The sequence below is a fragment of the Acomys minous genome (genome assembly GCF_964271855.1).
Source record: "Acomys minous genome assembly, chromosome: 11".
Classification (NCBI taxonomy): Eukaryota; Metazoa; Chordata; class Mammalia; order Rodentia; family Muridae; genus Acomys; species Acomys minous.
In genome coordinates, this window is record NC_140492.1 from 132,618 (window position 1) to 156,484 (window position 23,867).

A 23,867-nucleotide genomic window follows, 5' to 3' on the forward strand; every position below is an offset into this window, starting at 1 on the left:
AAGACTTGCTTCTTGCTGTTTATACTACTAAATAGTAGGGAGCAATCATGAATAAAATCTGGTAATGTGAGTTCTATCTTTAACACTCACGGTAACCATACAGATCTTGTAACTATTTGTACTGTAAATGTAATGAGTAAGTATTATTTATTGTGAATTTTAAATACTTAGTTGTATTCTTATAAAATCATTCATTTATTAGCTATCCCTTTTACAATTTTTGATGAATTATATATTATATTTTGTCAAATTTTAATAAATGATTTTCTTTTAAAAATTTCATATATTTTAATATGATTTTTCTCCTTCTCCTTCTAAAATAGTTATCCAGCCATTCAACTTCTTATTCTCTTTCTCCTTTCCTTCTCTACCTTCTAAAAACAAAACAAACATGAAACATCAAAACAAAATGAAAACCCAACAGACAAAAAATTCCAAGTCAAACAAAATGGACCCTCATCACACAAACAAATAATACGAAACCAAACTCATGGTGTTCATTTTCTGCTTGCCAACTACTCTTAGGTTGAGGCCAGTCCTTGAATTTTGTTGATATACCTAGTGACAATCCATTGGAAAATACTCTTCTTCCCTTTTCTACATTCTTGGGTAGGCATAGAACTTTGTGTCTACTTTCTCTTTTCAGAACTGGGATTTTGTTTGGCTTGAATCTGTGCAGGTCATGTGAATCCTGTCACAATCTCTGTGAATAGATCCATGCACCAGTGTCTGGAAAAAAGCTGTTTCTACTTCATCCAAAAACTCTAGCTTCCCCCTCCCTCTCCTTCTTTCTTTCTTTTTTTGTCTTTTGAGACAAGGTTTCTCTGTGTAGCCTTGGTTGTCATGACACTTGCATTGTAGACCAGGCTGGCCTCAAACTCACAGAGTTCTGCCTTTACCTCCCCAAGAGCTGGGATTATAGGTGAGTGCCACTGGGCCAGGCTCTTCTTCTGCATAAGTACTGGAGCCTTGAAGCATTAGATGAAAATATTACATTTAGAACAGATGTAATGAACTTATTCCATAATGGTTTTCTAATAATTAATTAATTAATTTCATTAAAATTTAAACATGTATTTATTTATTCACTTTACATCCAGGTCATAGCTCCCTCCATTCTTCCAGGCCCACCCTCCTTATCCAACCCCCCTCTCCTATTCCTTGGAAAAGGGGAGCCCCCATACCCACCCACTCCTAGCTGCATCAGGACTGAGATTGTCCTCTTTCCTTGTGGTATGGCAAGCCAGTCCTGTCAGGGAAAAGTGATCAAAATGCAGGCAACAAAGTCCATGTCAGAGAGTCCCTGATCCCCTTAATAGTGGAACTGCATGAAGCCTTAGCTGCCCATCAGCTACATGTATGTAGAGTACCTAGGTCCAGTACATGCATGGGCTTTGTTGGTGCTTCAGAGTCCACAGGTCCCTATAGGCCTTGGTTACTTGGCTTTGTTGTCTTCCTGTGGAGCTCTTTTCACCCCCACTTTTCTATTGCACTCCCTATGCTTAATTCAAAATTTGGCTTGAGTCTCAGCATCTATTGCGAACCACTTCAGAGTGCAGCCTCTCAGAGGACAACAGTGCAGCGGCTCATGTTTGCAAGCATAGAAGAGTATGCGAATAGTATCAGGGGTTGTCTCTCTTCCATGGAGTGTATCTTGGGTTAGGCTAGACATTGGTTGGACATTCCATCAATCTTTGCTCTATCTGTTCAATATTTAACTCTGCAAATTTGTAGGCAGGGTAAGTTTGGATCAAAGTTTTTGTGCATGAGTTGGTGTTGTCCTCCCTCCACTAGGAGTCTTGTCTAGTTAGAGGGTGTCCTCTTTAGTCTCTATGGCTAGAGTCCTCATTATATACCTTCAGAAGCTTATACTGACTTAGGTCTCCAGCTTGTCATAGGGATGCTTCCACCCAGTTTCTGTTTTCTCTGCAGGCCTTCTGTCCCCCACCCCTTTGCTGCCCTACATCTGATCTCCACCCTTATTTCCCTCTGTGTTCCCTCTCTTCAACCACTACCTCTGTCTATTCTATTTCCCACTCTGAGTGAGATTTAAGCATCCTCCTTTGGGTCCTCCATGGTACTTATCTTCTTTGAGTCTGTGCATTGTGGTATGTTTATCCTATACAAAATGGCTAAAATCTGTTTGTAAGTAAGTAGATACCATGTGTTTCTTTCTGAGTCTGGGTTACCACAGTCAGCATGATCTTTTGTAGTTCCCATTTCTGGTGGAAGTGCAAACTTGTACAACCACTTTGGAAATCAATCTGTCACTTTCTCATAAAACTGGGACTAGCTGTACCTCAAGACCCAGCTATATCACTCCTGGGATTACATCCAAAAGATGTTCCACTATACAACAAGGACATTTGTTCAACTATGTCCATAGCAGCTTTATTTGTAGTAGCCAGAATCTGGAAACAACCTAGAGGTCCATCAACTGAAGAATGGATAAAGAAACAGCAGTACATATACGCAGTGGAATGCTACTCAGCCATTAAAAACAAGGGAATCATGCAATTTGCAGGCAAATGGATGGAACTAAATGATTTTCTTAATTGTTTTGGTTGACTTCTTCAGGTTTCCTATCTACTCATTCTTTATTTTCATATGTATTATAGAAATCTCTTCTACTTATAGTTTTTATACTTTCATTTTTCAGCATCTAAGGAGATGACGATGTGTTTTTTTCTCTCAACTTGTTTATATGGTGGATTACATTGATGGATTTCCATATATTTAACTATCCCCGCATGCCTGGCATGAAGCCTACTTAGTCATGGTAAATGATATTTTAATGTGTCCTTGGATTTATTTTGCGAGTATTTTATTGAGTATTTTTGCATCAATGTTCATAAGAGAAATTGGTGTGAGGTTCTCTTTCTTTGTTGGATCTTTGTGAGGTTTAGGTATCAAGGTGACTATGGCCTCATAGAATGAGTTTGGTAATGTTCCATCCAATTCTATTTTCTGGAGTAGTTTGAAGAGTATTGATATTAGCTCTTCTTTGACAGTCTGGTAGAATTTTGTGATGAAAACATCTGGCCCATAGCTTTTTTTTTTTTTTTTTTTTGGTTGGGAGGCTTTTGATGTTGGCTTCTATTTCTGTAGGAGAAATAGGACTGCTTAATTTGTTTATCTGATCTTGATTCAACTTTGGCAAATGGAATCTATTGAGAAAGTTGTCTATTTTCTTAATATTTTCAAATTTTCTGGTGTATAAGCTTTTGAAGTAGGACTTAATTATTCTTTGTATTTCTTCAGTGTCTGTTGTTATGTCTCCTTTTCATTTCTGATTTTGTTGATTTGGATAGTGTCTCTCTGCCTTTTATTTAGTTTGCCTAACAGTTTGTTTATCTTGTTGATTTTCTCAAAGAACCAGCTCGTGGTTTCATTGATTCTTTGAATCATTCTCTTTGTTTCTAATTTATTGATTTCAGTCCTGAGTTTGATTATTTTCAGCCATATACTCCTCTTGGATGTTTCTGCTTCTATTTTTCTTTGGCTTCCAGATGTGTAATTAAGTTTCCTACATGAAATATTTCCAATCTCTTTATGAAGGCACTTAGTGCCATGAGCTTTCCTCTTAGCACTGCTTTCAATTTGTCGCATAAATTAGGATATGTTGTACTTTCATTTTCATTGAATTTTAGGAAGTCTTTAATTTCTTTATTTCTTCCCTGACCCAGATGTCATTAAGTAGATAGTTGTTCAGTTTCAATGTGTGTGTGGGTCTTTTGTTTTTTTCTGTTGTTGAAGTCGAGCTTTAGGCCATGGTGATCTGATAGGATACTAGGGAATATTTCAGTCTTCTTGTATCTGTTGAGGTTTTCTCGTGACCTACTATATGGTAAATTTTGGGAAAAGTTCCATGAGGTGATGAGAAGAAGGTATAATCTTTTGTGTTTGGGTGAAAAGTTCTATAGATATCTGTTAGATCCATTTGGTTCATGACATTAGTTGGTGTCATTATTTTTCTGTTTAGCTTCTGTTTCATTGACGTATCCTTTGTTGAAAGTGGGGTGTTGAAGTCTCCTACTATTAATGTGTGGGGATTGATGTATAGTTTAAGATTTATTAATATTTCTTTTACAAATGTGGGTGCCCTTCTATTGGGGGCATAGATGATGAGAATTGTGATGGTATCTTGGTTGAATTTTCCTTTGATGAGTATGAAGTATTCTTCATTATCTTTTGATTAATTTTGGTTGAAAGACTATTTTATTAAATATTAGAATAGCTACCCCAGCTTGCTTATTGTGTCTGTTTGCTTGAGTACTTTTTTCTAGATTTTACTCTTTCATAATGTCTATCATTGTGGTTGTGATGTGTTTCTTGAAGGCAGAAGAATGTTGAGTCTTGATTATGACTTTATGCATCCATTCTATTAGTCTGTGTCTTTTTATTGGAGATTTGAGGCCATTGATGTTGAGAGATATTAATTACCAGTGACTATGAGGTTGGTTGATTGTGATATTTGTTTTGGTAGAGTGTTTTGTTATGTTTTGCTACAATGAAGTTATCTATTTCCTGTGTTATCTTGATTGTAATTTATCCCTTTGCATTGGAGTTTTCCTTCTAGTAATTTCTGTAGGGCTGTATTTGTGGATAGGTACTGTTTGAATTTGTTTTTGTCATGGAATATCTTGTTTTCTCCATCAATGGTTATTGACAGTTTCACTGGATATAGTAGTCTGGACTGGCTGTGTGTTCTCTCAGGGTTTGAAGGACCTCTCCTCAGGACCTTCTGGTTTTTATAGTCTCTGCTGAAAAGTTGGGTGTAATTCTGATAGATTTGCCATTGTATGTTACTTGGCCTTTATTCCTGGCTGATTTTTAATATTTTTCTTTGTTCTATACATTTTTTGTTATGATTATTATGTGGAGGGAGGATTTACTTTTCTGGTCTATTCTATTTGGTGTTCTGTAGGCCTCTTGTATGTTTATATGCATCTCTTCCTTTAAGTTGGGGAAATTTTCTTTATGATTTTGTTGAAAATATTTTCTCAGCCTTGGAGCCAGGCATCTTCTTTTTCCTGATACCTATTATCCTTAGCTTTTGTCTTTTCAAGCTGTCCTTGATTTTCTGGATGGTTTGTGTCAGGAATTTTTCAGATTTAACATTTTTTTGATGGTCGCATCAAATTCTTCTATTGTATCTTCTACATCCAAAGTTCTTTGCTCCATCTCTTGAATTCTGTTAGCAAAGCTTACTTTTGCATTTCCTATTTTCTTCTCTGAGTTCTCTCATTCCAGGCTTTCTTCTGTCTGTTCTTTTATAATTGTTTCCATTTTCATCTTCAGATCTTGAACCATTTTCTTGATTTCCTTCATCTGATTGTATTTTCCTGAAATTCTTCCAATGATTTCTTCATTTCTTCTCTATAGGCTTCTGAGGTTTCTGTCATGGCTTCTCTAATGCCATCAATCTGTTTGCCTGCATCTTCCTGTATTTGTTTATGGATTTTATTTGTTTCACCCATTATCTTCATTACTAAGGATTTAAGGTCATTTTCTTGTGCTTTAATTGTGTTTGAGTTCCAAGGGTTGAATTCTTTGGGATAACTGGGTTGAAGATGCCATATTATTCTGGCTTTTGTTGGCTGTGTTTTTTATGCTGGCCTTTAGTCATCTTGCTGGCGTAGTTTCTAGAATTCTTCACTGGTGGTTGTGAGTAGTTTCCTGGTGTTTATAGGACAAGACTCCTACCCTGTGGGCATCAGGGAACACTTCCATGCATGCAGGTAATGTGACATCAGCTCCAGGGGACTTGCTCCCAACCCTGGGCTCCCCACTGGGCCAGTAGAGGCTGGTGTTTGTGCTCTGCATTACAAGATTCAGTCCAAGATAGTGTAGGTACTATCTGCTTTTGGCTGGGTTTTGGAGACCCAGCCCTCGGCCACAGGGGCCCTCAGACCTCAGTTCAGTCTGCCTGAGAGTGAGGGAGCCACCCACTGGCTTAGGCTTCTGCCAGTTCTGGGTCAGGGTGGTGGACCTTGGTTCCATTCAGGAAGAGAGCAGGAAGCACACCTTAGACCAAGAACTTGTCCAAAGCCAACTGGACCTCTACGTGGGACCTGGTTCTCTCCATGGAGTGGCTGGATGATCTGAAGTCCAATCTATTCCAGATCCACACTCTGGGCTCCTCTCTGGGTCCACAGACACTGACATTGGTGCTCTGTAACCCAGTGTTGAGTCAGAGCATGCAGGTACAGTCCAATAGGCTGAGCTGAGCTTTGGAGACCCTGCCAGCTATCACAGGACCACTGTGGGTTTTCTCTGGACTGACTGGGGTGGTCTGAGAAAAGATCCACCCACAACCCTGTATTCTTCCCTGGGCCAGCAGATCTAGATGCTGTATCTGGTCCCAGATACAGAGATGGAGAAATAGGGCATAGCTGCACCTCTCAGGTAGGTATGTGGCCAATCTCTGGAGACTGGGCATCAGTCCTCTCTGGACCAGTTGGGTGGCCTGAGGACTGATGCACCAGTGTTCTGTACTGTATGGATCCCTCTTACCTAGGGCTCTCCAGGTCTTGTGGTCTGTAGCTCCCAGCCTGGTCCCTATGCTCTGTCTTGCCTCTCAGACACTGTGTATAGTCAGTGCCACCATCTTGGATCCCAAGAGACTCTTATGAGCAGTGCAGGGAGAGAGAAGAGAGTTTAATTTGGTGGAGTTCAGTTGAGTGCAATGGAGTTCTGTTCAGTTCTGTTCACTCTGTGCAGTCAGTGTAGTTCTCTTCATGAAGTTTAGAGACTTTTTTTTTCAAAATAGAGCAATTCAGTGAGAATCCAAGAGAAACCAGTTTTAATCAGTCAGCTCAAAGAAGAGTTTTGAGCCAGAACAGCTGAGTTGTAGCAGCTAGCCAGAGTTCAGAATGAACTAGAAAAGGTGAGCTTATTCAGCAGTAAGTCTTGGAGGCTAAATTAGGCCTAGATTAGATTGTATGGAGTCTAGAAGCTTCCAGGCCCAAGCCTGGGAATAGATAGAACAGAGAAAGAAGCATTCTAGACTCAAGCCAAGCCATATATCTGGAAAGCTTGAGCATGGCTTTCATCTTATTCCTTCTTCTAAGAAAATAAAAACAATTACTGAAATATTTGCAAAATCAACATTAAGAAACAAATGGAATGGGGATAGGAGGTAGAGTAGTTGTTTGACTCTCCTGTTAAGGTTGAAGACTGGCATTACCAGAAAGCCCCTGAGCTTGGTACTGGATGGCTTTCCTCAGCTGGGTTTCCTCCTCTCCTCCTAATCTGGGGAAACCCCAGAGCCTCTAAGGAGTGTCACAAAGCCCTCAGGGAGATTATAGACTCAACCCTTTCCATTAACAAACCCCTTTACTGTGCTTCTTGGAATTCTGGAAATAACCTTGGTACTTTAGCTTTCAAGCAATGACCTTTTTCCATATCTCTAACTGTACTTGGAGTTCTTCCCCCAACCCTGTTGCTCATAGGATAATTAATTCCTGCATTCTTGTTCTTATTATAGGTTTATGCTGCTTTAAATACATGAAGTATCCCTGACAGTCCTTTCCCAGTGAGTCAAACACATTCCCCCGCAAAACCTCTCCAACTGCTCAAGGTTTATAAGTCTGTTTTACATGAAATAAAGGGGGCTACTACCAACTATTTCACCATGATCATCTGAGACTCATTAATTCTGGGGATGACATGGCTCCCCTCCTCCATGAAGCACTCACTGTTGGACCCTGGGCTTGACTGCTGGCTAGGCAGCCACATGCTGCTGCCTGCTGTAAGCTTCTGCCATTCCCTAGTGCTTTCGCCATTCACCAGTGTGTAGATCCAGATCAATGCTGCATCTTTCTCACACATCTCTGCCCACCACAGAGATCATCAGTAAAGGCCAGAAGCTGGCTGTTCTTGAAGTAGTCCTTGTGTCTGCCTGAACCAAACTGGGTTCCTGCCACTGCCTCTCAGTTTGGAGTTCAGAGCCACCATTACCTTCTGTTGTTGAAGAAGCCACCACTCTCACAAATCAGGCCAAGCCCTCATTGCTGTGTGGCTCCTGTTTCAGAGCCCTGAGCTTCTCTTCACTGCCAACTGGCCTGGTGCTAGCAGCCAAGCTAAAAAGGAAATAACACACCTGGCATGGTGGTACACAACTTTAATACCAGCACTCAGAAGGCAGAAAGATCTTTGTGAGTTTGAGGACAGCCTGGTCTACAAGAAAGTTCCAGGACAGCCAAGGCAACACAGAGAAACCCTGTTTTGAAAAAAAAAAACAGCAAACATTGAAAACAAAACAACAACAAATATTATTGAAATCTTTTCTCCCATACCTCCTCTGACTGAGCTAGAGATCTTGCCAAGATCTCATTCTGTGTTTCTGTGTTCCACCCTATGGCTGGATGCCAGCGTTTGTTGGAGAAGCAGAACCTTTTACTCCACTATCACCTTTTTCCACCTGGTCACTTGACTTTCCCATAGGAGAAGCATGTATTTCTTCCCAGGTGGTGTCTGGGCCTCCTGGGAAATAAGAACAACAAGTAGTGAACAGAGTATGGGGAAGAATAACTTCTTCCATTGATATTTAATTGATTAATAAATTGCATCTTGTTGCCTTAAAATATCTCAAGGTTTGGGGAGGAGGAAAAATTATGAAAGACAGAGGTAAAAGGTGGTTTGAAGAAAACTGTATTTTCTAGTCATAAAAACAAGCAATCCAGGAAACTGCAAAATGCTCACATTTTAGAACTAATACCACATGTGCAGAAGAACTACCAAGTAAAATGGTTCAAGTTCACTAATACAACTCTTCTTCTCATACTTGCCATTCACAGTTTATTGTTTTAATTATGTTAACAGCATTTTTACATAATACCTTTTGGAGAAATCATGTAACTATTAGAATGAAAAATAACTATACCTCAGTCATGGTCTCCCAAATATATGAGAAATAATCTAATGACTTTTTCTTGTACCACTGCATCCTGTCAAACATAAGTGAAAAAATTAAGAGTGATTCTTTAGAGGCAGAAAGATTGAAAAAGTCAGAGATTTGGGGAAGATGCCTGTAAAATGCTACCTTCTCAACATGACATCATTTCATTCATGAATCAACAGCAGCTGGGTTTTCCTGCATGAGATAAAGTTAGTTAGCGTTGCACATATGTGGGAGAGGCCATCACAGGGTGCCATCCTTAGCTGAAGAGCTAGGTTGATGGTTTCTGAGTGAGAGAAAGTTTTCTTCAGTGTTTGGCTTCTGGTAGGTTATTAATGCTGAAATGGATGTCCCTACACCAATGTTCATGTATATTAGATCCTCTAATAATTATTTTTAAAAATTGGAAGCAACCTAGATGTCCTCCAATAAAGGAATGGATAAAGAAACTGTGGCACATTTATACAATGGAATGATACTCAGCTATTAAAAATGAGGAGATCTTGAAATTTGCAGGGAAATGGATGGAACCAGAAATGATCATCCTGAGTGAGGTAACCCAGACCCAGAAATATATGCATGGTATATATTCACTTACAAGTGGATATTAGCCCAACTTAGATGTTCTCTGAGAGACTCCACCAATTGGGAGATTGGGACAGATGCTGGAACTCACTATTGGACTCTATGTGAAGTGCTGAGTGTTGTACAGAAGAATTGGTGGATAAAATGACACAGGAACCCCACAAGGAGATGATCAAGGGCAGCCAATCTAGACCCAAGAGGGCCTGTATAGATGTTTACACCAACAAAGGACAATGTATGCAGTAAACATAGACCCTCTGTTCAGATCTAGCCAATAGACATTTCATACCCCATGGTTGTGGGAGAGTGGGGGCTGCCTCTGGTACCACCTATTGGATCATTTCTCCTTCATGGGGAGGCACACAAAGGAAGGGGAAGCTGGCTATCTGGATGAGATCTGATAGGCTGTGGTCATTTGCTGGGGGAGGAAATCCCATTCTGTCAGAGGTCCTGGGGAAGGGAAAAGAGAAGGGATTATGAGAAAAGAAAGATAAAAGTGAAGGGATGACAATTTATAATTAGTGTTAAAAAGTACAAAAGATTAGAGATGTTCTTTATCTTACAAATGATATATTTGCTACTACAGGATGAATTAATTTGTTGCATAAAATTTTAAATGTTAATGTTTAGTAAGTCTGTTACCTAACAGTTGTGAGCCAGTTAGGTCTTTGTGAACCAATATGTAGGTAAATATCTGGAGTATACATGCTCACTAGATTGATGACAAGCCTAAATAAGGAAAAATATGAGAAAAGACCTTTAACACCATCATGTTTAGCAAGACAACAATTTCTTTGTAATGGGAATGATTGTTTAATATTGGACAGAAATTAAAGGGTTAGATAAAGAGAATGAAGATCATTATGATTCCATCTCAATCAGATCCAAGCCTTAATCAAAAGCTTCATTTCTTCAAAAGTTGGAACATGGATTTTCAGCTCCAAGCTATCCTGAAGCCCCAGCTCTCAGTCTGAGCACCTCAAGGCTATTTGGACTGAATGAGACTGCACATTGCTGTGTTATCCTTAACTACAGGGACTGAAGCTGCTGCCTCCTTCAAGCTGGTTTAAACATTACCTGCCTTGATTTGGACACAGGAGTCCCGCTCAAACTAAGGCACCAGCCAAGGACAGTACAGGCGGTAAACTTTAAACCCCTACCCATATCTAGCCAATGGGCAGAACATTCTCCACAGTTGAGTGGAGAGTGGGATATGACTTTCTCATGTACTCTGGTGCCTCACATTTGACCATGTCCCCTGGAGGGGGAGACCTGGTGGCACTCAGAGGAAGGACAGCAGGTTACCAAGAAGAGACTTGATACCCTATGAGCATATACAGGGGGAGTTAATCCCCATCAAGAACAGTCATAGGGGAGGGAAATAAGGGGAAAATAAGAGGGAGGGAAGAATGGGAGGATACAAGGGATGGAATAACCATTGAGATGTAACAAGAATAAATTAATAAAAAAACATTACCTGCCTTATGTAAATGCCTCATGTTGTGCAATTCACAGTTCCTACATATTACACTTTGCAAATGTTCTTTTCACAGCATAGGTTTTCCAAATAATCTTGGGAGTTAGCTATTCATTGTTGGCAAGATCTGAGGCTCTTACCTCTAGAGATTCCAGAAGTGGAGAAGCATATAAAATGACATTGCTTCACTTGAATATGTTCCAAATATTCTACTTAGCTTATCTACTAAAATGGATGTGCCCTCACAGGCACTATAAATGAAATAAGTATTTTCCTAATTAAATGACCTAGAAGCCTTTGAAAACTCACACTGCCAAGCTGCAGCACACTTTCATTGTTATTTAGCCCTTGATATATGTTTTCATGCAGTGTTTCTTTTTTCTCTTTAATAATTTATTAACTCATTTTACATACAGATAAAAGACCCTCCCTCCTCTCCTCCCAGTTCCAGTCTCATCCTCTTCTCTCATCCCCTCTTTTCTTCTTTGCAGAGATGGGATCACATCCCCATCCTCACACCATCCTGCTATGCCATTTCACTGTGCACTGGGACTAAGCATGTCATCTTCCAATGATGGCCGACAACACTGCCCAGCTAGGGGAAAGTGATTCAATAACAGAAAACTGGGCCCATATGGTGACAGCCTTTCCCTCAAGTTTCTGAGGGACCCACATGAAGACTGAGCTGTCCATCAACTCTATAAGGGTAGGGGGCCTGGGACTAATCCATGCATACATTTAGCTTATTGGCTCAGTCTCTAACCCATGAACCTAGGTTAGTTGACTTTCTTAATCTTCTTGCAGAATTCTTTTCCTCCTAGTGTCCCTCTCTCCTTCCCCCAACTCTTCCAGAAGATGCCCACTTCTCCATCTAATGTTCGGCTGTGAGTCTCAGCATATGTTATGATCTGCTGCTGGGTGATGCCTCTCAAAAGGTAGCTTGGATTATGTCTGCAAGCATAGCAGAGTGTCAGTAATAGTGACAGAGTTAGGGTCTCTCCCATGGGGTGGGTCTTAATTTGGGCCAGTCATTGGTTGGCAATTTTTCAAACTCTGCTATATCTTTATCCCTGCCCATCTTGTATGCTGGGTAACTTTTGGGTCAAAAGTTTTGTGGGTGGGTTGATGTCCTCCCTCCATTGGAAGTCCTGCCTTGCTGTAGGGCATGACCACATTAGTCTCCATGTCCCCTGCTTTCAGGAGTCTCAGAGTCAGCCCATGTCCTCCAAGGGCCTGCCCTGCCACGGGTCCCTAGCTTGTCCCAGAGACTCCCACCCACTGGCTTCCATCTCTCCCAGCCCTGTTGTCTCCCACCCTCTGCTTCCTTGCACTTGGTTCCTGTTCTTTTTCCCCTCTCCATCCCCTTTCCCACCCAGTTCTCTCTCTTCATCTACTTCCAATGTCTACTTTATTTCCACTTCTGAGTGAGATTCAAGCGTCCTCCCTTGGGCCCTCCTTCTTACTTAGCTCCTTCAGGCCTGTGGATTGTGGTAAGTGTATCCTGTACTGTGAGGCTAATATCCACTCATAACTGAGTACATACTTTATATGCTTTCCTGGGTCTGGGTTACTTTACTCAGGATGATCATTTCTAGTTCTATATATAGATGCAAATTTCAAGGTTGCCTTTTTAAAAATAGATGAGTAGTTTTCCATTGTGTAAATATACCACCTTTTTAAAATCTATTTTTCAGTGATGGAACATCTAGATTGTTTCCAGTTTCTGGCCTTTATGAATAAAGCTGATATGAACATAGTTAAACAAATGTCTCTGCACTAGGGTTGAACATCTTTTGGGTATATATTCAGGAGTGGTACAGCTGGATGTTGACATAGAACTATTTCCACTTTTCTGAAGAAATGAAAGATTGATTTCCAAAGTGGTTGTATAAGTTTGCACTCCCATCGGCAATGGAGCAATGTTCCTCATTCTTCACATCCTTGACAGCATATTCTGTCACTTGAGGTTTTGATCTTAGCCATCCTGACAAGTGTAATCAGAGCTTTTTTTATTTGCATTTCCCCAGTGACTAAGGGAATTGAACATTTCTTTAAGTTTTCTCAGCCATTAGCTATTCTTCTGTTAAAAAATATTGCTGGGAAGTTGTGGGGCATGCTTTTAATCCCAGGACTTGGGAGGCAGAGGCAGGCTGATCTCTGAGTTCTAGGCTAGCCTGGTCTACAGAGTTAGTTCCAGGACAGCCAAGACTACATAGAGAAACCCTGTCTTACTAACTAACTAACTAACTAACTAACTAACTAACTAACTAACTAACTAACTAACTAACAAACTCAAGCAAACAGAATTCTCTGTTTAGCTGTGCACTCCATTTTTAAATTATATTATTTGTTTTGTTGGTGTTTATTTCTTGAGTTCTTTATATATATATTGGTTGTAGAGTTGGTGAAGATATTTCCCAGTCTGTGGGCTGCCACTTTGTTCTACTGATAGTGTCCTTTGCCTTACAGAAGCATCTCCATTTCATTGTTGGTCTTAGATCTGAGTTGTTGGTGTTCTGTTGAGAAAGTTGTCTCCTGCACGAATTAGTTCAAGGCTCTTCTCCACTTTCTCTTCTACGAGGTTTAGTGTATCTGGTTTTATGTCGAGGTATTTGATCCACTTGGACCTAAGTTTTGTGCAAGAGATAAATATAGATTTATTTGCATTCTTCTACATGTAGACCCTGATTTTAATTATTTATTGCTGGTTATTCCTCTTTGATACAATTGTTCTTTTTGTTCCTTGAGCTTTCAGATGTGGTGTTAAGTTGCTAATAATAGATCTCTCCAATTTCTTTATGAAGGTGCTTGGTGCTATGAACATTACTCTTAGCTCTGCTTTCATTGATTCCCATAAATTTTAGCATGTTGTGCCTCATTTTCATTGACTTCTAAGAAGTTTGTAATTTCTTTTTTTTTCTTCCTAGACCCATTGGTCATTGAGGAGAGAGTTGTTCAGTTTCCACCAGTTTGTAGCCTTTTTTGTTATTGTTGTTCTTGTTCTTGTTTGATGTTGAGGCTGAGCTTTAGTTCATGATGATCTGACAGGATACAAGAGGTTATTTCCATCTTTTTGTATCTGTTGAGGCTTGCTTTGTGACTGAGCATATGGTACTGAGAAGAATGTGTATTCCTTTGTGTTTGGGTAAAATGCTCTGTAGATATCTGTTAGGCCCATTTGATTCATAATGTTGGTTAGTTTTATTATTTCTTTGTTTAGATTTTGTCTCATTGACCTGTCCATTGGTAAGAGCGAGGTGTTAAAGTATCCTACTATTAATTTGTGGAGTTCAGTGTGTGATTTAAGCTTTAGTAATGTTTCTTTTACAAATGTGGGTATTCTTGCATTTGGGGCATAAATTCTCTGAATTCAGAAGTCATCTTGGTAGGTTTTTCCTTTTATGAGTATGAAGTGTCCTTCCCTATCTCTTTTAGTTACTTTTGGTTATAGTCTATATTGCTAGATATTAAAATGGCTATATTACTTATTTCTCGGGTCTGTTTGCTTGGAAATATTTTTTAGCCCTTTAGTCTAAGATAATGCCTATCTTTGTTCCTGATGTTTGTTTCTTGTATGCATCTGATTGATGGATCTTATTTTCAAATCCACTTTGTTAGCCTGTCTTATTTTATTGGAGAATTGAGTACATTGATGTTGAGAGATATTAACAACTAATGATTATTGATTCCTGTCATTTTGATGTTGGTGATGATAGTGTGTTTCCCTTTTGTTTTTGACTGTGTGAAATTCTTTATTTCCCATGTTCTCTTGGATTGTAACTTTCTGTGTGTTGTAGTTTTCCTTCTAATATCCTTTGTTGGGCTGGGTTAGTTGAAAGATATTTTTAAAATTTGGTTTTGTCATAGAATGTCTTGCTTTTTCCATTTATGATGATTGGAGGTTTTGTTTGGTATAGTAGTCTGGGATTGCATCTGTGGTCTCTTAGAGGCTGCATAACATCTGCCCAGGCCCTTCTGGCTTTTAACATCTCTGTTGAGAAATCTGGTGTAATTCTAATTGGACTGCTTTTATAAGCTATGCGGTTCTTATCCCTTGAGGCTTTTGATATTCTTTGTATATTCTATACATTTAGTGCTTTAATTATTATGTGGCAGTAGGATTGTCTTTTTTGGTCCAATCTATTTGGTGTTCTATAAGCTTCTTGTACATTTATAGGTATCTCTTTATGTTAAGGAAATTTTTAAAAAATGATTTTGTTGTAGATGTTTTCTGGGTCTTAGAGCTGGGAATCTTCTTCTATTCCTACTATTCTTGGGTTTGATGTTTTCATAGTGTCCCAAATTTCCTGGATGTTTTGTGTTAGAAACTTTTTATGTTTATCAGTTTCTTTGACAAATGTATCAATTTCTTCTATTGTATTTTCTATTTCTAAGATTATTTTTTCCCTCTCTTGTATTATGTTGGTGATTCCTGTGTCTGCAGGTCTTGTTCTCTTTCCTAGGTTTTAAATCTCCAGGATTGCCTCAGAATGTGTTTTCTTCATTTCTTCTATTTCCACCTTCACATCTTGAACAGTTTTATTCATTTCTTTTTTCCATTTGATTATATTCTCCTGTATTTCTTTAAGGCTTTGTTCAATTCCTTCACCCGTTTTATATATTTCCCTGTGTTATTTTGAGAGATTCATTTTTCTCTTTTAAGGCCTCTATCACCTTCCTAACATCAGATTTAAGATTGTTTTCTTATGTTTCAGGTATAAGAAGTTATCCAGGGCTTACTGTAGTAGGATAGCTGGGTTTGGATGGTGCCGTATGGCCCTGTGCTGTGTTGCTTGTGTTCCTATCCTGACCTCTAGCTAAGTGGATGTCAGCAATCCCAGAGATCAGCAGCCATCAACGACCATCAAAGACAGGCAAGCCATCAAGAACCATTAGAGACAAGCCACTATCAGGGATCATCAGAGATAGGCAGCCATCAGGGAACACCAGGCCTCATCTCTACCTGCAATCCCAGAGACCAGCAGCCATCAGAGACTACCAATTCTCCCTGTATCTCCAGAGGCCTACTGACACCCAGGAAAATCAGAGATCTGCTGCCACTTGGGACCACCAGCTCTACCCGCAGTCCCAGAAGCTTACTACCATTAGTGTGTTTATCTTTGATTATGAGAGTTTATAGAAGGTTTCTGTTTTCCTGGAGCTTCTACATACAAGGTCATGTTTCTAAACAGAAAGGAGTAGGTCTTAGTGAGATTCTACAATAATATCTTTAAAGGTAGAGACTTCTTTTACTCATGAGAACTTTTTGTCATCAGTGTTTCAAGATTGTATTCTTAAGTACTATTGTATTTGTGAGAGATGACAATGTTATCGTACCTCCTTAAAGCAAGGCCTCCTGTGAATGCTTCACTTCAATTGACTGAACATATAAAATTTCACATAATTAATTTAGATGTCAACAAATACATTTCTATTTATTTTATTAGCCATTTACATACCTACACAAAGACAATTCTTTGTTTCTGTCTGAAGATATTTTCTCAGGAGATGGGCCATCCAACTGTTGTTTACAGTAAGTGTTGAATCTATATTTAAAAATTTAAAAATTTTACATATTCACTTGTATATATTTATACTTCCCAAAAAGTTCATGATAAAGGGAAATATTACAGAAATGTGCTAGGTATAGTCACTTGATAATCCTTCTGTAACAGCTGTAAGTTATCATGTGTTCTAAATGGTACACAAGCATATGAAAAATTTATAATCAATACAGTAAAAAATCCTTCATATTCAGAACAAAAATTAGACCTAAGATATATATTATGACACCAGCAATAAAGCATATTAATTAAATGTTCTATTGTTAATTTCTTTAAGATTATGCATTCCTATAGGAAATATGTAAATTGTGAATATTAAACAAAATCACATAAAATCACACACATATGAATCAGAATATACAAATTATTTTTACTATAGCTTGATTTGGTTCATTTTCTATTTTACCAAATAACAAGTGAAATATACTCCATGTACTAAAAAACACCACAAGTTTTATTATTTTATTTAATTGGACATATTACGGGGCATGTATTAACATGGATGTGTAATTATTTTTAGATACATTTAATTTAGAAAATTTAAAATTCCATATTATTCTAAATGCTAAGAATTTAGGAAAACAAATGTCCATCAATTTCTTTCAACGGGGTGTGTGTTTTCATGTGTAGCTTCAAATGATTCAATAGTTTGTATTCAATATATTTATGCAAATGAGAATTGACAGGAAAATAACTTTTTCACAGTCACTTAAATTTTTTATGTTGCTACTTTAAATGATTTTAATTAAAAATTAAATATTTTTAAACTTTGTATTGTACTAGCATACATCCGGTCATATTCTTGTAAGTTTATAATGTGCTTTGAGCTTATTTCCTCCATAAATATCTACTTGCATTCCTTTAACCCCTTTGACTCTCACTTGTTTCCTTTTTTTCAGAGAGCTTCCATTTTACGTTCTTATCATCTATACACATTTGATTTGAGATATCTATGAAAATTTGGGTATCTACAAATTTAAAATAATGTGACAGTACAACATTAGAGTTTCAGATATAAACTTAATTTGTTGAATATAGCTATTGTCAATTTTATCTGTATTCTTGTAAGTGCTGGAGCTTCATGTGCTTTTATCCATCAATAAGTCCATGTGGACATGTTTTCTATTTCTTGTTTCAAGTTGAAACATATTCTTTCACAGGTAAGTGTTGTGAACACTTAAATGTAATGAAACACAATATTCCTAACATCCTTTTCCCCTATGTCCTAAAATGGATCAGGAGACACTCAGAGACTATTCTTTCTACCCAGGGGTATGTTTGTTATTCTTAGGAGCGATTCTCACGTATTCTTGTAACTGATACAGAGACACGAAGAGGAGCATTGCTAATGGATCATATTCATTTAAATGTTGCCACATGTGTTGAGCAGAGCTTGAAAAAAAAATCATCAAACTAAGCAAAGCATCCTGAATACAGATGTTGTGGATCCCTGCAGTAAGATCTTATAGGTAGTAAGTGAATGATCCTGACACTGTACCACAAGCACATGGTGCAGAGTCCACAGAATTCACCACTGTGCTCTTCTCCACCTCTCCCAAAGTATTTCATGGTACACTGTGAATAATAAAATCCAAGTCATTCTTATACCACTTATTCATGATTATTAGCATTATTAAAGAAGTACATATAATCTAAGAGATTGGTTATTCAAATGTGAAAAGAAGAAAACTATGACAGCATCACAGAAACAGGTAGTTTTGACCTAATAGAGCTGTAAAGTACGAAGGCTGGAAAAACTCTTAAACCATGTTGTCTAATTTTTAACTTACGATGTGCAAACTGAGTCATGTTCACGTGTTTAGTAAGTGATCTATGACCAGGCCTATAGATCATGCCACACTAGTTATAAAGTTTTCTTTGAATATTCTGTATTTGAAGATCTGGAGACCAAATTTCTATTTTAGCACCTCAGGCCTAGGAAATATCACCATCACTCTTTCAGTTTCTATTTTTCCTACTCACAAGTGTCATGAAAAACAAAGCCCCACCACTGATTCAGAAGTTAGTAACAGCTGTGGTTTAGTTCAATTAAGGTAAAAGGACCTGGGGCAATTAAATGGGTTTAATAACTGTGAGAGCCACTGCTGAAATGGACAGAATTATAGCAGCTGAGAACCATGGCAATCAGAAGTAATTGATACAGAAGGTACTGTGCAAAAATGTTAAAGCTATTTGATACACTTCAAAGCCAGTCTTTTGGGATTGAATAAAAGAATCTTGAAGAACAGAAGACCTTTGAAATGTACAGTGTCAATGTATAATTAAAACATAATAGCATTAGGAGGGTGTTTCAGGGACAGTGTTGTTTTAGGTACTACACTGACCATATTGCAACATTTTCTCCTAAGATACCAATTGACAATCTTAGGGTTTATTGATATCACTGCTTTTCAGGATTATTAAAAGGACCAATGTTGTGTTTTGTGATGCAATGTCTTTTAAATAATCAGTTTTATAACTGATACCTTTTCTCTTTTGTATATAAATGAACTTAGGTTTTAAAATTTTCTGATATCTACAAAATTATTAGGCAGAACTATGGAGATACTTCAAGATGAGCTAAACAGATGATCACTAGACGACTTCTGAAGTTTGCCACGGAAGAAGATGTTGAAGATATGTTTCCCTGGCCAAAGGGAAATCTAGGTTTTGGTCACAATGAATGACATGTCCTGTTCTTCTGAGCTGTTACTGCTGAAGCAAGCTTCTTGAATAATAAATGGGTCAGAAAAACAATGTTACAGAGTTTATCCTCCTGGGTCTCACTCAGGATCCTGCTGGGCAAAAGGCATTGTTTGTCATGTTTTTACTCATCTACATTGTGACCATAGGAGGCAACCTGCTTGTTGTGGGGACAGTGATTGCCAGCCCCTCCTTGGGCTCCCCGATGTACTTCTTTCTTGCCTTTCTATCACTCATGGATGCTGTTTATTCGACTGCCATCTTGCCCAAGTTGCTTAAAGACTTAATTTGTGATAAAAAGACCATCTCCTTCACAGCCTGTCTGGTTCAGCTGTTTGTGGAGCACTTATTTGGTGGTGCTGAGGTCTTCATTTTGGTGGTGATGGCCTATGATCGCTATGTAGCCATCTGTAAGCCACTGCACTATTTGACTGTCATGAATCGACAGGTTTGCATTCTCTCGTTGGTGATGTCCTGGGCTGGAGGATTTGCTCATGCTTTGCTTCAAGTTATCTCTGTGTATTTACTTCCTTTTTGTGGACCCAATGTCATTGACCACTTTGCTTGTGACATGTACCCATTATTAGGACTTGCATGCACTGACACCTACTTCATTGGCCTCACTGTCATTGCTAATGGTGGAGCCATGTGTATTGTGACATTTATTTTCCTCCTTGTCTCCTATGGAATTATTCTAAACTCTCTTAAGACTCACAATCAGGAAGGGAGGCGTAAAGCCCTGTCCACCTGCAGCTCTCACATCACCGTGGTTGTCCTCTTTTTTGTTCTCTGTATTTTCATGTATGTTAGACCTGTTGCCAACTTTCCTATTGATAAATTTATTACTGTATTCTATGCAATTTTCACTCCCATGTTGAATCCTTTAATATATACCTTGAGAAACATGGAGATTAAAAATTCTATGGCAAAGCTGTGGAATAAAATTTTCATTACAGAAATAATGAGAATTTCCACCTCCTGAACATGTATTATTGGTTAATCCACATTCAGTAATAAATAATGTTCTAAATTTGGACCAACACTTGACATTGTGGGAGTTGGGTATTTTTTTGTGACTGCCGACATACAAGACTGACATTCATTGCCATCCTTGTTTTGCTATTGCTACTGATCTTCATGGTTACTGGGCATGCCACTTTTTTCACCCTTTATGATTTTTTTGTCCAATTTCTAATAAATTGTACTTTTAATATAATTGCATTGATGTATGTTTTTAGCTCTTCTATGAACAAATTATTTTTTATATATCACTACATTTATCATTTTTGAGTTTTGTGCCATTATTGGCATTTATTTTGAAGAACACAAAGTTATGCTTTAATTGAACTTTATTTATACTTTTTTGTTTTATTTTTCAATACAGGGTTTCTCTGTGTAACACCTCTGGCTGTCCTGGAACTTGCTCTCTAGTCCAGGCTGGCCTTGAACTCATGGAGATCCACCTGTCCCTGCCTCCCAAGTGCTGGGATTAAAGGTGTGCACCACCACTGCCCAGCATTTTATAAGAATTTAATATTGTTTGCATTTACTGAGATCACTTATATTTATAATGTACATATTTTATTAAGAAATATGTATGTGGTGGGGGACCCAGCATAGTGTGGAAAGTACCATGCCTATGCAGGTAGTATATAAGAAAGCAGAATGATGAAGTAATAGGGAACAAACCACTAAGTAATGTTCTGCATGGTCTCTACCTCAGTCACTGACTCGAGACTTCTGCCTCCACTTCCTGCCCAACTTTTCTTCATAATAGACTATAACAAGTTGCTTTGGTTATGATGTTTTATCACAGCAATAAAAATGTATCCAGACAAAAATATTTTCATGAGTGTGATATCAATATAACAAACCCAGACATATATTTTAGGGAGAATTGTGTGCTGAATTTTTAATATGAGGCTGTAAAATCTATAGAAGTCAGCTCAGAAGTCAGGATAATTTGTGAGATCTTGGAAAATAGGAGTGTTGACAGCAATTCCAATGACAGAGGCCTGTCTTGTAAAATTTAGAGGGAAGCAGGGACATTATATTAGAGTTTGAAGTAAGATTATGTGGCTTTGGAATAATTGCCTCTAATTGAGAAGACACTAGAACCATTGAAGTGAAACTTTTACCTTGCTGGGACTATATCTACTGGTCAGATCTTGAAATAGAATAGGATGTGATTAAGAAGAGACCAGCATACTTAAGACTAAAAGCTTCTGGGAAATATTTCCTCATGATCATCATTTAGAAGCTGTGATCCAGACAGGGCCAAGGCTGTTCTTTATACTGGTAGCTCCACTTGATGACAAGCATGATTTCCCAAACTATACAGGTTTTCAAAGCATGGTGAGGTCATGGAGATGCTGGTATTTGATGCTATGAGAGACCAGGAAAGACTATTGTTGAAAGGGCAGCCTCAGTTGCAGTAAAAACCCTAAGACAGAATGTATCATAAAATGAGAATGTCTTTATAAATTTATTATCTTGCATAACATCTTTTGGGTGAAATCCAGAAGATTGCATAATCCACTTTTAAAGTAATTTTAAATTTGAATATTTGCTTTTATACTATTGAGATAATGAAGTATTTCCAACACAGTTAGTAAAATTAATCTCTTCTACTAGTTGGTTTTAATAGATGTTTATTATTCTTTATGTGCACATATCAATGTTTCTCAACTGTATTAATTTAATTAATTACTTATAATTTGGTAACTTATTACTCATTAGTGAAGTAGGTTTTAACACATAGTGTTAAAATTTAATATTCTTATTGAAACATACCCTAGTATTTCAGTAATTTCAATGTCTGAACAAATATAATAATTTTATAGACCAAGAATGAATTAAATGTAAGTAAATTAGAAAGTAATGGACTTCTTTCGCACACCCAATCATTCTTTTGGAGGAAATTATTTGTTTTATTGAGCTTTCTTAGTAAAAATATTTTACTTATTTATTTATTTATTCATTCATATTACATCTCAATTGTTAGCTCATCCCTTGTATTCTCCTATTCTTCCCTCCCTCCCTCTTCCCCCTACTCCCCTCTGCTATGTTTGTGACTGAGGGGGACCTCCTCCCCCCTATATATACTCTTAGGGTACTGAATCTCTTCTTGGTAACTTGCTATCCTTCCTCTGAGTGCCACCAGGCCTCCTCATCCAGGGTATGTGGTCAGAAATGGGACACTAGAGTTCATATGAAAGTCAGATTTCATTCTCCACTCAATGGTGGAGAATGTCCTGTCCATCAGCTAGTCTGGATAGGGGTTCGAAGTTTACTGCCTATATTTTCCTTGGCTGGTGCCGTAGTTTGAGGAGGACCCCAGGACCCAGATCCGCCTGTCATAAAGTTCCTCTTGTAGGTCTCCAGGACCCTCTGGATCCTTTTACTTCCCCATTCTTCCATGCTTCTCTCATCTAAAGTCTCAATAGGATGTACTCCCCTTTTACCCACTTTCCTGGTAAGTAAAGTTTTTCATGGGATGTACCCCTTGGACTAGTGTCTCAATATAAGTGAATATATACCATTTAACTTCTTTTGCTTCTGGGTGAACTCACTCATTACGATAATTTCTAGTTCTAGTCCACAAATTTCGGGAATTCCTTGTTTGTAATAGCTGAGTAGTATTCCATAGTGTAAATGTACCAGTTTCTTTATCCATTCTTCTACTGAGGGACACTTAGGCTGTTTCCAGGTTCTGGCTATTATGAATAAGGTATCTATGAACATGGTTGAGCATATGTCCCTGTTGTGTGGTAGAGCATTTTCTGGGTATATTCCAAGGAGTGGAATAGCTGGGTCTTGAGGAAGCCTTATTCCCAGTTTTCTGAGATAGCGCCAGATAGCTTTCCAAAGTGGTTGTACCAGTTTGCATTCCCACCAGCAATGAAGGAGTGTTTCTCTCTCTCCACATCCTCGCCAGCATGTGGTGTCTCTTGAATTTTTGATCTTAGCCATTCTGATGGGTATAAGATGGAATTTCAGTGTCATTTTGATTAACATTTCTCTGATGATTAACGAGGATAAGCATTTCTTTAAGTGTTTCTCAGCCATTTGATATTCCTCTGTTGAGAATTCTGTTTAGTTCTGAGCCCCATTTCTTTATTGGGTTATTTGGTATGGTGGCATTTAATTGCTTGAGTTGTTTATATATTTTGGATATTAGATCTTTGTCAGGTGAAGGGTTGGTGAAGATCTTTTCCTAGTCTGTAGACTGTTGCTTTGTTCTCTTGACAGTGTCACCTGCCTTACAGAAGGTTCTCAGCCACATGAGTCCCATTTATTAATTGTTGGCGTTAAGGCCTGGGCTGTTGGTGTTCTGTTCAGGAAGTTGTCTCCTGTGCCTATGTGTTCCAGGCTCTTCCCCACTTTTTCCTCTAACTGAATTAATGTCTCTGGTTTTAAGTTGAAGTCCTTAATCCACTTGGACTTGAGTTTTGTGCATGGTGACAAATAGGGGTCTAATTGCATTTTTCTACATGTAGACATTCAGTTAGACCAGCACCATTTGTTGAAGATGCTATCGTTTTTCCATTGAATAGATTTGGCTTCTTTGTCAAAAACCAAGTGGCCAAATGTGTGTGGATTCATCTCTGGGTCTTCAGTTCTATTCCATTGATTC

General features: G+C 38.2%; 1 protein-coding gene across 1 annotated transcript; it reads left to right on the top strand.

Moving 5' to 3' along the window:
- Nucleotides 1–19,268: 19,268 nt before the first annotated feature.
- On the top strand, nucleotides 19,269–20,213 carry LOC311608848 (olfactory receptor 4A5-like; the record flags this gene model as incomplete). Its single annotated transcript, XM_084801457.1, has 1 exon — nucleotides 19,269–20,213. One exon carries the CDS (start codon nucleotides 19,269–19,271, stop codon nucleotides 20,211–20,213), a length of 945 nt encoding a protein of 314 aa, XP_084657583.1.
- Nucleotides 20,214–23,867: the final 3,654 nt, after the last annotated feature.